The sequence below is a fragment of the Brachycentrus maculatus genome, unplaced genomic scaffold (genome assembly GCF_059751285.1).
Source record: "Brachycentrus maculatus isolate JH-2025_06_01 unplaced genomic scaffold, ASM5975128v1 h1tg000019l, whole genome shotgun sequence".
In the NCBI taxonomy this organism is placed as follows: domain Eukaryota; kingdom Metazoa; phylum Arthropoda; class Insecta; order Trichoptera; family Brachycentridae; genus Brachycentrus; species Brachycentrus maculatus.
The window spans coordinates 396,385-414,972 of NW_028280773.1; the positions used below are offsets into that span (position 1 = coordinate 396,385).

General features: G+C 30.7%; 1 protein-coding gene across 1 annotated transcript in view; it reads right to left on the minus strand.

Moving 5' to 3' along the window:
- The window catches only part of LOC148313120 (adenylate cyclase type 6-like), a gene marked incomplete at its 5' end in the record, with an annotated part of 129,542 nt that overhangs the window by 74,979 nt on the left and 35,975 nt on the right, over positions 1-18,588 (minus strand). Inside the window, one exon of the mRNA XM_088267706.1 lies at positions 3,710-3,859. Coding sequence (XP_088123832.1) covers positions 3,710-3,859 — 150 coding nt within the window. The remainder of the gene's footprint in view (positions 1-3,709; positions 3,860-18,588) is intronic.

Sequence of the window (18,588 nt, forward strand, 5' to 3'; positions counted from 1 at the left end):
ATTATCTGTGCCTATGTTGGAAATAGTAGCACGAATATCGTTCGTCATCTGACCATGGGTCTTTGGAAGATTTGTGTAAATAAATATTTTAAGGTAACTCCACAGGAAATAGTCACAGAAGGCAAAAGCCAGTAAAGATCCCCCTAAGAGAGGTGATTCGTTCGGGAAAGTGTTTCCGCAATAAATAATGGAAGTTCGTGTTCGTTTCTTCAGTTTGAGTAGAAAAAACTCGAAGAAATGGATGTAGTGACGGCGTTTTTGACCGTCGATGTTTTCAACTATCCTGATAGTTCTGGAGAGTCCAATATGTTTTATTGTTTTTCGAATGCACTCTGAGTTGCGATGACGGAACGGCCCGAGAAAAAGTAGGCCTCCACGGCAAACGCGCGCTCCTCGTTCGTCCATGGCATGATTGATACCTTACTAAACTTAACAAAAACTTATTTTTTTAAATCCTGCTTTTGGACGTGTTATAGGAACGCGCTTTAGGAGTAACTGTCACTTTGTGGCACGAGTTTCAAAAAAGGAAGTGACCGCGCCCCACTCTGTAATTTAGGATTTATTGAGAATAAAGCATTCTACATTCTGCTGGAATATGATATCATATGTATTAGTGATATTCTCAAACGCCCCTGGCTCAAGCTGCCAGAAATCTTCTCTGCTTTCATTATGTTGTACCAGTTGTTCATAACGAAACAAATCTACTGACTCCACACGTATCCCCTTTCATACGAGCGAACCAGACGTGTGCATATTTGATCTAATTTGAATCTCTTGCGGGTTCTAGGATACAGAATAATACATTGTTTGATCTAAAACACGGAACAAGTATAAGAGCCACTTAAGGCCAAGTATTCGCAACTTTATTTTCTATAAATTCAGGTAACATATAACGTAAATTATATTTTTCTTAAAACATCGTTTGTGCATTGAAAAAATAAGTTTTTCTTCGAAATAATTACATGGTTTTGAAAAGAAAGAATTATTGAAAGATTAGGAGTTAAAAAAATGTAAAAAAATATTTTTTTCCATAAATATTCTAAAAAAAATACAAAAAAATTAAGGTAAGCACAAAACCAGCCTTGAGCGTGGCTGAACGCTTTCTGATTTGAACGCTTGAGACAAGCTTGAGATCTAAGCCTTAATTAAAGAATCTTCGCACACTAAAAAATATCATTCCACCTTTATTAATCATTTCGGTATTCACTTTGTCGGAAGACATGATGAAATTTAAAGATAAGAATTAAAGAACATCGTAGCGGTCTTATTAGTAACTTTTTTTCGGAATTTGCAAATCACATAATGGTTTTAAATCACTCATTCAAATCAAATAAACTTATAATATTACACCCAGTACCACACAAAGGTCAAATAATGCATAACTTTCTAAATTTAGAAAGCCAAAAAACTTAAATTATAATTTAATTAATAGTTTTTAATTTCTAAATTCCTCACTTTTACTTTCCATTTTTCCTTTATTCTCAAACTCCACCCACTGACTCACCCCCTTCCCCTAACTAACCCCCCCTTTGTTTTCACAATACAGATAATTATTTATGCTTTAGTTTATATTCAGACTTGATAATGGAAGCTTCAGTAGCTTCCGAAACAAGTCGTTAAAATAAATATAGCTCACATGGTAAAAAACAAGTGTTATTATTTACAATTTCATCTTTCAACTTGCTTGAAAATAAAATTTAAGTGTCAAATATTATTTCTAAATTTCAGTGGTTTGTTGTTTAATATGTAGCGGGCGTAGCGGTTTCGAGTCTATTAGTAATGAATTTCAAATGAACTTCGTACATTTAGTATCAAAGGTTTTGTCAAAAACGGTCCTTTGATCGCTAAACAAAGGTTCAATTTTCATGAGTGGACGTGTAAATAAACAAAGTTGGGCAGTGAATGACAAGAGTACATGTATCTATGAAAAACATATTAACTGCCAATTGTAAATAAAAACAATTGTTTTTACTCAAGTGGATAAAAGGTTTTATTTACAATTTAAACATATTTTACCCCAAAGCGAATGCCGAAACAATGAATTAACTACGTTTTGAGTATATCTAAATACATGTTCACAAATCCAGATTATCTCCTAACTAACTAACTAACTAACTTCCTTCCTAACTAACTTCCCCGCAGGGGTAGGCAGAGAGAATAGAGCGCCACACCACTCTGTTCTTGCAAACATTCTTCGCCTCTTCCACGTTCATGCATCTCCTCACACATACCCGCCGATTGTTACGACTCCTAACCTGACCACTTTCAAGTATTTGGCATACCTGATCGTGCCATGTTTTTCTCGGTCTTCCTCTTCTTCTTTTCCCACTAACATTCGCCTCATAAATTTGTTTTACCGTTCTTTCCTCACTTATTAGTTCTACATGTCCAAACCATTTCAACACACCTTTCTTAATTTTATCGATAATATTTATCTCAGCTTTGCATTCCTTCCTTATTTCACTATTCGCACATCTATCATACATCGTTTTGTCGCACATTCTTCTGAGAGATCGCATTTCGACTGCATTCAGTTTACTTTCATCATTCTTTTGCCAACTCCATGCTTCACTTCCATACATTAGAGTTGGAACCAGGACTCCGTTGTGCACTGCCAGTTTAGCTTCAACTGATAGGTTTTTATTTGCTATAACTGATTTCAGTGCACCATTCACTTTGTTCCCAGATTATCTCCAATTAGGAGTTAATCTAGATTTGGGGTCTCAACATAGATGAAGAAGAATATGGAAGTGGGCGTATTCCTGTTATTTGTCTTCTTTATAGTCCTGTTGGAAACAAATAAACAATATTCTATCTATTGATACTAAAAAAGGCTATGTTAATGCAGTAAAATACACTCTATTGCGGTTAACAGTTTTCCGGGGTATTTAAAGACATTATAATTCAATTAGTCGATACAGAATTTATATATGTAAGTTGAAAGTAAACAAACGTGCAATGTTACAAAACTGACTTATTTTACATGAATACATTGACTGAGTAATCGGTGAATGCATGTAAAGTTTTATTTTATCAATAATAAATACTATCACATACGGTGTTACAAAATGAGGCGAAACGTGTCGGGTAGTGGTCCCGTGGTTAGTGTCACGGACTCTTGAGTCAGAGTTTCTCGATTTGAACCCGCTATACTGCAATTTTATACATATTTCTAATGAGCCGCTTGGGCTCACAAGAATTGTATGAAATTGAGGTATTTTTGTAACTTATAAAAAAATACAAATCGCTCACTCCTTTCAAAGACGTCATAAATCAATAATCGTCAATTTTCCAAATGTCTAAAAATGTACTATAATCCCAGCAAAAGAGGCATATTTTTAACTAAATATTTACCCGCTACAGGGTAGCAAGTGTTATTTTTGCATTTTGAAGATATAATTCAATTAGTATTGTTTAATTTTTTTTGGAAGTAAACCAAATATTTTTCAAATAGAGAAAAAACCTTCAGGATTTATCTTAAAATATCTGTTGCACAATAAAAAGTTCGATAAGTGGCTTGAAACATATTTTTCATACATTGTTTTTTATATTTGAGCTTTAAAAACGTTATTCTGAAATATCAAGTTTTTTTTTATTTATGACGTTCTTGAAAGGAGTGAGCGAAACATTTAACTTTAATAAAAGAAAACACATGACACAATAGATTTTTTTAAAAAGTGGTATTTACGAATTGAAAATGAATAAATACCTGTTTGTGATTTTCCCTTTGCATGACGAGACGGGCTTCGATGCAATTCCTGGTCTCAAGGAAGGCTTGCCTTTGGGCTATCTCTCGCGGAGAATGAGTCATCACGCCACAGACGTTACAGATCGTGAAAACTATGATGTTGCTAATAATCTGTGGAAGAAACAAAATATTCGTAAGTATTCTTATCAGAATGACGATAATTTGATTGTGATCACACTCTTTCTTAAAATTGAAGTTTTGTACTGGTTTCTTGGTGGAACTGCATTTTACATAATAAAATAACAACTTTATAGCTTATTAAATATAAATTTTATTTACATATTATTTTTTGACATCTCATCAAAGATGAAGAAGAATATGGAAGTCTGGGCATTAAGGGGACTGACGACCGTCATAGGCTGGTTTAAGTGATCACTTTACACACGTGTAACATTCACTAATTCTACTCATCATTAACAACAACACTGCTCAAATTCTTGGAAGCTCTACAATATACATGCATATATGAACCAATTTTGAAACATTGTTCTTGAATCACTAGAACTTCACTTGAGACATCTATTGGTGAGATAAAAAGAAGCTTTTTATTTAACAAAAACTCTTTTATTAGTATGTGAGGTCCGAATCCTGGATTATAATCACAAACGTGAGAAACGCCAGAAAATATCATTTTTCTTTTAAATTTTTATTTCATTTTTCATTTACATTTTAATTTTTATTATTTAAACTATTATTTTATTATTTATTATTTGACCAGATAATTTATTTACAACATTGAGTGTGTCCAAATACTTGTTCACGAAATCATAATTAATTGGAGACAATCCAGATTTTGTGAACAAGCTTTGGACTCACTCAAAATGTTGTAAATAAATTTTATTTGACCAGTGATCGGGTTTTGTCGTAACCGACATCATCAGACTGGTGTGCGGCTAGGCAAAATTCTATGTTAAATACACATCAAAACAGGGGTTGACAAACCTAGACAAACCCAGAATTTGTAAACAATGATTTGGATGCACTCAAAATCTTATGATTAAACTAGTTATTTTATTAGTTTAATTAAGTTTGAGAATATTTTTTTCAGACATTTTATGTGCATTATAATGAAAGTCTCTGCTTATTAAAAAAGGTGACTAAATTCTGCCATTTAAAATACACTTAATAAAATAAAATTCAAATGTTTATTTTAATTTTTATATTAGTTAATAAAAAAAAAACCGTTAAGGTTATGTGGCAAAGTGGGTTCGAACCCAGACAATCCCACTAAGAGTACGTAACACTAACCACGTAACCACAAACGATTTCTAGCGATGTTTGACAATCGCTTTCAACATCGATATTGGACGAATCCAAGTGAAAAATTGAAAGGGTCTAAAAAACATATTTATATTTCATTAAAAATTATTTAAATTTGTTTAGCGTCATCGTCGTACTAGCGTCATCGTCGGTATATCGAGGGGTTGCGCTTTAAAACAAGGTATATCAGATGTCTCAACAGGGACGAAGCATTATTCTGGCTCAAATTTTCACTATTTCACAACATTTTGAGTGTGTCCAAATACTTGTTCAAAAATCTGGATTTTCTTTAAGCATAAGAGTTATTTTTCATATTATTTTTTGACATCTCAACATAGATGAAGAAGAATATGGAAGCCTGGGCTTCCATATTACGACTTGAACCACTTAAACCATCCTATGACGGTCGAAAGCCCCATAAATGCCCTGACTTCCATATTCTCCTTCCTCTATGTTGAGAAGTGAAAAAATAATATGTTCACTATTTTGTCCATTATTTAACATCGAAATGGTCTATAGCAGGGGTTCCCAAAGTGTGCGTCGTAGAAAGTAAAGAGGGGCGCCGTGAGTCGATCCTCTATCATTATCTGAAACCACAATATTCTCGGGTACCTATGAATCAACAATTTCTTTTCTGAGAACTAGCATTTTTCTACCCAACTACTATTATTGTAGGTACCTACCTAGTTCTTTCGACTATAATATATGTATATACATAAATAGTTACATTATCTATCCCAAATAGCTTACAAAAGTAGGGCGCCATGACAAAATACTAAACTTGTAAGTATGCTGCGGGCTAAAAAAGATTGGGAACCCCTGGTCTATAGTATTTCTAGTCAGACGTGCATTTGGAGCAGATCCATCCATTATCGGTTTTCGGTTTTCATCCATCAAAGCATACAAAATCAATATGTCACCGTCATATGTTATGCTATCGCATATTTTCTGTATTTTTAACTAACTAACTAACCATCACGCCGCTTCCCCGCAGGGTTAGGCAGAGATTATAGAACCACCTTGTCTTTGCAAACATTGTTCGCCTCTCAACTACATTTCCCTCCCGAATTGGTTTCACCGTTCATTCCTCACTCATGCGTTCCACAAGTCCAAACTATCTCAACACACCTTTCTTAATTTTATCGATAATACTTATCTCAGGCTTGCATTCTTTCCTTATTTCATCATGCGAACATCTATCAAACATCGTTGTGCCGCACATTTGTCTGAGGGATCGCATTTTGAATGTATTTTTTTTGTTTACAATTTATCATGGCAGCTCAAGGGATGCGACTATTCAGTAAGCTTGTCAGGTTGGCAATTCTCACTATATCCGTCGTCCGCGAATTCATGTAATAGCGGTAATAGGTATGAATTCCGAAAATACAGGTGGTCCGCCATATGCATTCGTGACGATATTCGCGTGTGTGTCTACCAGGCATCAAATTCATTCTCTGAACTGGTACTTTGTATTTTAAAAACATTGTTAACTTTATGGTATGGTAATGTATCATTCATACTTCACTTTGTGTAATACCACTTAAAAACTCTACCTCACGACTAACGCTTTTCGTATAACCATTCCATTATCAGGTTACAGGTGACCTGATAATGGAATACAATGGATGACGTTAGTCTATAATTGGCTTATTTTGGAAAAACCAGTACATCATCATGTCATAGTTGACCTGATGATGAAATGGTTATTATGCTTATTTCGAAACCGGTAGTCGTGAAGTTGAGTTTTTAGGTGGTGTTTCTTAAGCCTTCACTGCATAGTGTATCAAATTTGTTACATACCCAAAAATTGTGTTAAAACGTCCTTTAAAAATATAAGCAACCATTGTTTGTTGTTACTGATTAGATACAATAAAAACTCTCGTATATAGTTCATAATTTAGCCAAAAGACGCGCTATGAACGTCAAAATAATCACTTCACTTGTCTCTCGAAGACGAACTGTCAATGCAGTCATGCAGTCATGCAAAAAAAGTCATGCAGTGAAGGGTTAAGTAGGCAAACCATGAATAATTAGGAGAGTGTTTTATACGAGGTGTTTAAATGCTTTAGTTATGTCAGAATCATTCCGCCGGAGAGGTCACATGTCTGCTCACGCCCTATTTTTTTAAAGAATGTTTATTGTATTATTTTTTTGACATCTCATCAAAGATGAAGAAGAATATGGAAGTCTGGGCATTTACGGGGCTGACGACCGTCATAGGCTGGTTTAAGTAATCACTTTACACACGTGTAACATTCACCAATTCTACCCATTATTGACAACCACACTACTCAAATTCTTGGAAGTTCTACATATATTTGAACCAATTTAGAAACCTTGTTCTTGAATCACTAGAACTTCACTAGAGACAACTATTGGTGAGATGTAAAGAAGCTTTTTACTAAGCAGATACTCTTATATTAGTATGTGAGGTCCGAATCCTGGATTATAATCACACACATGAGAAACGCCAGAAAATACCATTTTCATTTTTATTATTTAAATAATAAAGAATGTTTATTGGATATTTTTTTGTTTTTTAGAATATGAGTACATTAACAAGTAAGTTTTGTTTTTAACTGTCAAAAGTCAACATTTAATTTTTTTTTACAAAACCATGTAATTATTTCAAAGAAAATGTTTTTTTTTCAATGCGAAAACGGTGTTTTAAGAAAATAATCAATTACGTAAAATGTTACCTGGATTTAGAGAAAATTAAATTGCTACTTAACGAATGCTGTGCCTTAAATAACGTTGTGTTTAAGACTGCTTAAATTCAATGGTTTTCTATATTGTTATGCATACATATATTATATTACATGTACGAATTAGATCCTGACTTCAAAACCATGAACATTTGTTCATCTAGTGCGTGATTTTCTTGACCTTATCCACGTTTCCATTTTGACGTAAACGTTATGTAAGATCTCATCAGTTCAGAGCATGGACCATCTTCCTTGAGCCCTCTTCCAGTCTGACAGGCACTTATCTCCCCGTTCTATGAAGCGTATCAAATGATTTAAGCCAAAATCAGATAACATCTCAGTTATCAGTTCAGTGGCAGATATATATATATATCAAGTTCAGTGGCAGATATCACTATGCAATTTATTTGGTGTGAACTTTACCCAAAGAACTTGTTCTTTTTCCCTAATGAATAACAATGTCGAGTATTTATCAAGGCGAAAATGTTTTTTCATTTTTTATTTTGACGTTTTTTTTAATTTATTTTGACGTATACTAAACATATATAAATTTAAAAAAAACATGTTTAAAAGTAAACCATGCACGTATGGTAAAAATGTTTCATAAACTTTATAAAATTAAACAACTTTGTTTTAACCACTTTTTTTATTATTAGTAGTACTCTTAAAAACGTGGTTAAAACAAAGTTGTATAATTTTATAAAATTTATAAAATGTGCCACAAAGTATCTGCAAAAAACATTCATGAAAAGTTGTTTCATTTTCACAATGAATAACATTGTTTAGTATTTTTTAAGCCGAAACAGATTTTGACAACTATTTAAGGAAGGTTAAGAATGATATATTATACATGGTACAATTGATACTCGTCAAATGTTTCGTATACATACTAAGAAAAATAAAAAGAATATTTTTTAAAAATAAAACATGATTAAAGTTTTATCAAAAAATATCTTTTTTATTTTTTTTTTATTTTGTATAATGTTATTATACAAAAATGTTTTTCGCTAAAAGATTTTTTTATTGAATAACCCGCAAAGCTTCTATTTCAGAGGCTTGTCTGAAGGAAGGATAGTTAGAAAATGGAAGGTATATGTTAAATATACATAACAAACACCCAGTTCAATTGAAAATTAATATTTCTTGAATTCATTTTGCAACTGGCGGGAATCGAACCCCCGACGCCAGTTTCGCAGTTGAGTCTATCCGACTACGCCACGGCGCCTGCCCTACTTTTAAAGTACTTTTCTTAACAACACGATTATAATTTAATTTTTTCATCTTTTGGATATGTATATTACAGAATTAAAAAAAGAAACCACCAGAGATATATGAATAAAATAACAAGCTTTGAGACAAATAGGGAGTAGGAAAATTAAAAAAGGTATTTTGTGCAAAAATATTCTCCTTAGAAAAAGGTTTATTTATTTAAATTGTGTTGTTTATTTCACCGTCCATGATTTTCAAATCAGATGTTCTATTATAACATCCCAAAATGGTTTGTTTGTACATAGCAAAATAATATATGTTTGTATATATATATATATATATATATATATATATATATATATATATATATATATATATATATTTATATATATATATATATATATATATATATATATATATATATATATATATATATATATATATATATATATATATATATATATATATATATATATATATATATATATATATATATATATATATATATATATATATATATATATATATATATATATATATAAATATATTTATATATATATATATATATATATATATATATATATATATATATATATATATATATATATATATACATATATATATATATACTATATATACATGCTAAAAACAACAACAAAAGGATAGGATAAAAAAACGTATTTTTTTCTATAAAATGAAGGGTTTAAAGTATTCACAATATTTAGAATATCCAAATACTTGTTCACTTGTTGTGAAATAAATAAATAGGTTAAATTTAAAAAAAAACATCTTTTCAGGCATTTCCCAGTATGTAAAATTTATCCGGGGTTCGGATCTTGCATACATCCAAATAAAAAGATCTCTATTAAATAAAAACATTATCAATCCAATATAGATGGCTGTTATAAATTCACAGGTGCTGTGTCATAAGATTGATCATATGGATTTTTAAAAAATTTAAGTTGAGTGGTTGTCAATCGTGGGTAATGGGAATGGTGAATGTTTCACGTGTGTAAAGTAGTCACTTAACTAACCTGTGACAGGTCAAAAGCTCTGTAAATATCGAGATAGCCATATAGGTCTTCATTTATGTTGAGATGTCAATAAAAGGAATGTTTAAGGTTTCTTTTTATTATAAATCATGCGCACCTGGTTGAATTAAGAGCATTATGAAAGCATATGTAATCATTCAGGTAAGAAGGAAGAGATGGTAAAAATAATGAATTGTAAAAGTATGAAACTTCAACAATTTTAATTCACTGAAAATCCATTAATATACATAATCAATAAAAATGAATCATAAAATCCCTGTTATTATATATGTTTCCAGGTTTAAAAAATAGTTATTGCCTCTTCATCCCTCAACAGCCTAAGGGCACAACCCCCAAATTTAGATTAAGTTTCACAAATGATGTTTCTTAATTATACGGAGTGTATCGAAACACGTGTCATAATATAGTGTAATACTAAGTAGTATTTACGAAGTAAACTTTAAGTTGAAAAACAAATTGTTTATATCAAAACTCGAGCAAAATAAAACAAGCATTTATTTTAGAATAAATTGTTTACCCACTAAAGTAAAGTAACTTTTAACTCATTTTAAAGGCGGAAGATTGGGTTCTGTTGTTATGTCTTTACGGCTTCTTTTTTGTTTATTATTTTGTTGTTTTAATTTCGTTATAAACAGGTTATTAAAGGTTTCTGGTTCAGGGAGGCTGTACGGCACCTTTCGCTGGTAAAGAAAATTAGTTTCAAGAAAATTTACGCTCGCATTAAAATAATGATAAACGTCTATGGCGAAAACTTTTCTTTGTTTTTAAATTACGGTAATTTATATTGCTTTCTAATTATGCCAGTGTTTTTTACTCGACTCTGCTTGTGATTTGGATTGTAATTAACTGTTTTTTTTAGTTTGCGATTATTATTGATCACTTTTTGATGTCAGATAGCGTATGGCCCCACGTTCGGGGCATAGTGATATTTAAATTATTTTCTTATGCGTGTGATATGTAAGTTTAAAATATTGATATTCAATCAAATAATTAATTCTGATTTTTTAACTTCTAATCTAACCAAACATCAGCTGTTAAAATATTAAGTAATCTCTCTAATATATGTAATGTAATCTAAATGGGCTAAATATGTTTCGACATTTCAACATAGGCGAAGAAGACTATGGAAGATTGGGTATTAACAAAGCTTATGATCTGTTGTAGGCTGGTTGTATTATCACTTTTTACACGTGTAACATTCACTATTCTATCAATGATTGACAAGCACGCTACTCAAAATTTTGGAACTCTCACATATATCGTAAATCTCATAATGCTTCAATATGTGAATAAGGATTTGCACACATCCAAAAAGATGCCTTTAATGTGATTTATTTACACAAAAGAGCGGACTAAGGGAGCATTGTTGAAATTAGAATAGATGAAACCCTTCGTGATATGGTATTTTTTTTAACGTTTTTTTTAAAATTCGTGTTATTTTCCATTATCAAATGTATTTACAGTTGAATACAAAATTATTTATTAAAATTAAGTAATCATTTGTATAAATATACACGCAAAAATGTTAATATCTTCTTATGTGCATATACCAGACTTTTCAATCAAAATATCCTATTTAACTTCACGGTAAATGTACTTTATTAAATAACAAAATTATTCGGCTGATAATATACACAAGCAATCAATACATTTTCAAACTCCTAATGAAGCGAATAAAACCATTAAGAAAGTAAGTAAAAAAGTAATCGGAAGTAAAGATTTTGAAAACATTTTTAAGAAGAGTAAGTTAATGATGTTCAAAGATGAAAAAGGGATAGGTACTTTTTTTAGAAGGTTAAACATTAATCTCTGAAAAATCACATAGAACAATCTTAAGAAATTTTGATTTTATTTACAAGATGAATATTCCATACAAGTTTTAATTACGGGAAGTAAATGATGTATAAAAAATAAAACAAAACGTTTCATTAATGCACGAGCTGCAATCATATTGAAGAAATTTATTTTTTCAATATTAGGTTTATCCATTCGTATACAACAAAAAAAAACTAAATGAATATATTATGAATCTCGATCAAAGCCCGGAAAAATTTTTACATTATACATTTACTGGAAACTACTATGAACGATCGTGGAATTTGAAATTAAAAGGAAGTTGGAATTGAAAAATGATGGAAGTGGCATTTGATTGTTTGAAAAAGTATTTGAACGCTTTGAACAATGCACTGACCGGAATCTGAAAGGCATCTCACTGCTAGAATTTCATTCCAATAAAGGTTGATAAATACATATACCCGCATCCGAGAATTCTGCCGAACAAATAAAATGAGGCAAATACAATCAAATGTACTAACCTCCGACTAAAATGGTTTAAAAAACTTTAATCTCATTCTGACTCGTAGTCGGAAATCACGTTCAAGTTGTAGGAAAACTTTTATGTGACGTATATACGAGTACAAGGATCCATGATCTTTCATTTCAATCGCTTCCGTTCCAAGTTGTCAGTTTCAGCCTTGAAAAATTCTCTGAAGTACCTCTGAAGATAAATTCGTTTGCCTTCTCCAATAAACCTTCAAATTAAATCTACACTAAAAAAAAAAATAGTAATTCAACTCTCTTTTGGATATTAGGTACAATTATTTTTTCTTAACACATGCTACTTTTCACTTTTCAGTCATTTAACTACAAACCAGGACATTAAACAATTATTCAAATTTCACTGAAGGGATCAAGGGTTAGACACTAAGGATACAATTTAAATAATTACAACCTCAAATTTCTTTGCCTTCCTCAAGAAATCTTAAAGATAAAGATAATGGGAGGGTTAAAAACTAATTGCGGATAAAAAAGCGAAATTTAAAGTTAATAACTTCGTTTGGTTACTTCTTATCTTAAATTTAAAAGTATCACCTTTTATTCTTATAAGCATTGTTATCAGTTGTAATTTTTCATTTTCAAAGAAAAGTATTTATAAAAAAAAGGTTTTATGATTTTAAGAGATATACAAAATTTACTTCCTATACCAACATCAAATCTGAATACTGGAATAAATTTAAAATATGGTAAGAAATAACATTACTCACGAACACATCCCACAATTAGCCCCATTATTTGAAAAGTTGTATTTATAAGCGTCAAGAAGGTATTTAAAAATAGTCATAACCAACCAACCAACCGTAAAAAAATGAGGTATATTTTGAAAATTGGATACAAAATATCTGAATTAAGTAAGGTTACGACTAAAATTTTTGGGGGGCACGCAGGAATACGCAGTGCGCTGAACCGCATGCTGCCCGCAGGCCTTAATTTACCCAACCTTACCATAAAACTTCGCTAGAATCATAAGTCAAACAAGATATAAACATGTGTAATTGTTTTTATGGGTACCATTTATATTTCTTGTATTCTTAATAGAATAACCTTAATTTTTATTTGACAAAAACGCTTTTTCTCCTCGAAAATCGTTTGTTTCGTTTGCTTACGAAAATACGTTATTTTTTTTTATTCTATTGTAAAAGAACAGTATCAAACAGATTAATTGAAACAAAACAGTCTTTTCGTATTTTCAACAACCTTTAAAAAAATGTTTAGAGGGTAATCCTCGTATTATGGGCCAGAGCTGCTTCTTTCAGTGACTGAGATGATGAATAGCGAGAAGTATTACCCAATTCTACTGGAAAAGATACTACTAGAGAAACAAAACCAAAGGTCAAATGGTAATGGAATATTTGGAATATTTCAGCAGGATTCAACCCCCTGCCACAAATCCAAAACAAATATGAAAATTTTCACACAAAAACAATAACCTGTGTTGGACTCATCAAAAATTTTGCCAGACATAAACTTAATTGAAAATCTATCGGCAATCTGTAAGAATCAGCTCTCCAAAATTTATTGCACGACGATGGAAAGCTCATTTGTCCTTAATTCAGGTATTTGTTTGAGACGAAAAATAGCATCCACGTGCCAAAACCTTAAAGTATATAATAGATGCAAAGAAGAGTGAAATCTTTGATTGAGCCCAAATGAGATTATATTAAATATTAATTTGTGATATCACTAATAAACAAAAGATTTTACAAAACTTTTTTACGAATATATAACAAAAAAAGTTTTGTTTCAATTAATCTGTTCGATACTGTACGTTATTACGGTTATTTTTACACATGTCTCAACATTCATGTATTCGTATATTATGTTATGAAAGCTTAATTATAATATTTCTCTTTTCATTTCCAGGTACTCGTGTAAAAAAAAAACAAATTCTGAACCACTGTAAATAAATTTCTGAAAACATATATTTTAAAAAATTAAACACTTGTATTTATTGATTCGGCAGTAAATTTGTGGAAAAAAAGTTTCGAAAACTACATTTGTTTTTATCTACAGGTGAAAAGTAAAACTGAAAATAGTCGTGTGTAATGAAATAAAAGTCATTAAGTGGTTTATTACAAGTGTTTAATTTTAAAAAAAAATCAACATTTCATTCCACAAAATGCCGAATCAATAAATAATATAGTATTTCAAACACTCGAAAGTGGTCAGTCAGGAGTTCTAAGGTCAGAAATAATCGCCGGGTATGTTTGAGGAAAAACATGAATTTATAACAGAAGAGGCGAAGATTACTTGTAAATATAGATCGGTGTGACGTTCTCTATTCTCTCTGCCTACCCCTGATGGGATACTTAGTTAGTTTTTTTTTAGTTTACAAGAGACGCGAGTAGAGACGGAACCAGAGAGCGCTCAAAGTGTAATAAAGATCACCATATTATTTTTTAACATCTCATCAAAGATGAAGAATAATAGGGAAGTCTGGGCATTTACGGGGCTGACGACCGTCATAGGCTGGTTTAAGTGATCACTTTACACACGTGTAACATTCACCAATTCTACCCATTATTGACAACCACACTACTCAAATTCTTGGAAGCTCTATATATATGAACCAATTTAGAAACCTTGTTCTTGAATCACTAGAACTTCACTAGAAACATCTATTGGTGAGATGTAAAGAAGCTTTTTACTAAGCAGAAACTCTTTTATTAGTATGTGAGGTCCGAATCCTGGATTATAATCACACACTTGAGAAACGCCAGAAAATACCATTTATTCACTTCCAAGAATTTGAGTAGTGTGGTTGTCAATAATGGGTAGAATTGGTGAATGTTACACGTGTGTAAAGTGATCACTTAAACCAACCTATGACGGTCGTCAGCCCCGTAAACGCCATAACTTCCATATTATTCTTCATCTTTGATGAGATGTTAAAAAATAATATAAAAATAACTTCTGTAATTGGAGATAATCCAGATTTTTTTAACAAGTATTTGGACACACTCAAAATGTTGTAAAAGATCACCATATCCAGCTCGCATTGCCCGCGAATTGTGATTTCTCAGCCCAGAAATCACAATTAAAACGAAGACGTTAAATGACGCAAACAGGGAAGCCAGGGGCAAATTCGCGGCGTAGCTCAGAAACTACCATTAGCGTTATGCTGATTTACAAAGAATATGCACAAACGAAGTTAGTTGTAATGCCTTTTCAAAAGGTTTACGGTAGAAAAATTACCAAGAAAGATGAAATATCTCAAAGCGCTGTCATAAACACAGGATTCGTTCATAGCGTTTTTTTTGCCTTAGCTTTTTCATCTTCATAGACTTTAAATACATATTTAATGAGAATGCAAAATACCGGTACACATAATTGTTCGGTAATTAATAGGGAGTTAACTAAAAAACTTAAGTAAGTATGAAATGTAGAGCGAAAATATATGAGTTTATGTTAAAATATATAAAACAATAGATGTGTAATGAATTATAAATCGTACTGTTATTTTTTCAATCAAAATATAACTTTCTTTTAAAATCACTGTAAATATTTAATTATATATTATTTTTTGCCATCTCATCAAAAATGAAGAAGAATATGGAAGTCTGGGCATTTACGGGGCTGACGACCGTCATAGGCTGGTTTAAGTGATCACTTTACACACGTGTAAATTTCACCAATTCTACCCATTATTGACAACCACACTACTCAAATTCTTGGAAGTTCTATATAGATTTTGTGAAAAAGTATTTGGACACACTCAAAATGTTGTTTATTTGATTATAACTTAATTATAATGTCTACTGGTTTCGAAGCTAACCGCTTCCTTATCAAGACTGATTAATACTAAAACACTATCTACTTCAACAAAATTCAAAATATTTTGACGGAAAGGCAAAGGAGCTTGGGTAGATCTCAAGTGGCGTTATTTTTTTTGGGTTGATTAGCAGTCACAGTCAAAAGGGACCAGGGATGTTGAATGATTGGAAACATATATAATAACAGACTTTTAGAAAAATCTACATTGCCTAACCGTTACAATATTTTGAATATTTTGTAGTGAAGTAGAAAGTGTTTAAGTATTAATCAGTCTTGATAAAGAAGCGGTTAGCTTCGAAACCAGTGGACATTATAATTAAGTTATAATAAAATATTTATAGTGATTTTAAAACGAAGGTACATTATAATTATAAAATGGAAAATCACAGAGTTAGAGCACCAAATAAAAATTATAGACTTATTTTTTACCACTATATTATTATATTTTTTTTATAAATATTATATTTTATTATTATATCCATAGGTTCAAATAGGTAATGTCTATCTGAGCCTTGCATTATTTTCTTATTTCACCATTCAAACGTTTTTCATACATCGTTCTGCCGCAAATTCTTCCAAAAGGTCGCAATTATTATCATTAGCATTTAAAACTATAATTTTTTTTTAAACCATTTAATTAAACCTGATGAAGGAAGTATCTTGAGCTGTTGAAACTAGTCATCAAAATAATTATTACTCAAGTGGTAAAATACAAATATTTTCATTTACAGAAAGAAAGTGAATGCCGAAAAAATAAATGTTATATTTATCATATATTTACTTTTATTATTCCATTTCATTTCACAAAAATGGAAAAACATCGTACTGATCTGCTCAAAACGCCCACATAACAAGCTTTTTTTTAAAAATACATTTCTGTAAATAATAGATATAAGTAAAATTTGAGTACCTACAAGTATTTTGAAAGTGCCATGGTGTACATATGTTAATGTACATGGAATACGACAATATTGTCACATTTCTCTTGGAAATGAGATTTTTGCATTTCTATTGATAAAACATAAAATGATTGCATGAGTAGGTTTTCAGAGTTTTTCACAGTGGGTATATTTTTCCGCTACCGTGACTGTAAACCATCGCCCTAAGTTTTACCCTTTGTAAAAACGTGTAGTTCTTTTGAATATAAAAATTAAATTAAATCATTTCAAGTTATGATCAAATGTTTTTACCGTTTGCTACAAATTCAGCAAGAGTTTCAAAGGAATACGGTAACAGTTTTGTTTGTAATTGATGGAGTGTAGATGAACGATACTCAGAGACAGCCTTTTATGAAAATGTTTTATTGTTATTTATACTTTGTTAACGCCCTAGGATAAAGCTGATGTTAATTCAAATGAAATACGTGTACAAATAATAAGCATCTACAAAGATTTAGTATGTATATATACATATATATATATATATATATATATATATATATATATATATATATATATATATATATATATATATATATATATATATATATATATATATATATATATATACATATATATATATATATATATATATATATATATATATATATATATATATATATATATATATATATATATATATATATCACATTACAATAAATTCTAACCTTTTTTAAAATGTAGAAAACAGGGAATTTCGAGACGTGTCTTGTCAGTACAATAAAAATATCTCGGTAAGTGATTATATACTAACATTAAAAAAAAATCACCAAGTAAATGTTTCTTTTTTTGTTGAATATTTTTTGCAGATAATCTGGCACATTTTATAAACTTTATAAAATAAAACAACTTTGTTTGTAACCACTTTTTTGTAGTTTTAAAAAGTGGTTTGAAACAAAGTTGTTTTATTTTAAAATGTTTAAAAATAAATGCTTCCAATATTGAAAATAATAAAACTTTAACTGACGAGTTCAAAATTTTTTTAAATACGATCGAGGCTTGGGCGATTTTTTCGAAAAATGTTTAATGTCTTGGAGATCAATGACGAAGATGGAAAAAAACTCATCTAGGAATACTTACTACAAATCTCTGACAACGAAACAATTCAAGATACATTCTGGAGAAAATTAGTACCACAGTAATATGTGGAAAAGGTTATCTCCACGCGTGAATATAATGAAAATGTTGGAAGTCCGTGACAGACTTTAGAACTTTATTGAAAGGAAACAATTAAATTAAGTTGAAAATGGTCCTAAATCATTCAATGATGCTTGTCAAACTCATTCCCGAGATAGTTTGAAAGGGAAGAGTCTACCTGGAAATGCTATCAAAAATGTTTTATACTATGTGTTTTTGCGATTCATTTAACCCATTTTATAACCAATCTATTGAAAAATGATTTTCCTTTAGGCTTCGTAGTACATTAATGGCATTTCAATAAATGTCTATTAAATTTTATGATTTCACACGCGACCGATTCGAGTAACAATCTCTGTCACGGTGTGAGCCAAATTAGCAAGTCGAGTTGTCACTCCATATTGCTTGAATAATTAACAACTAAGGTT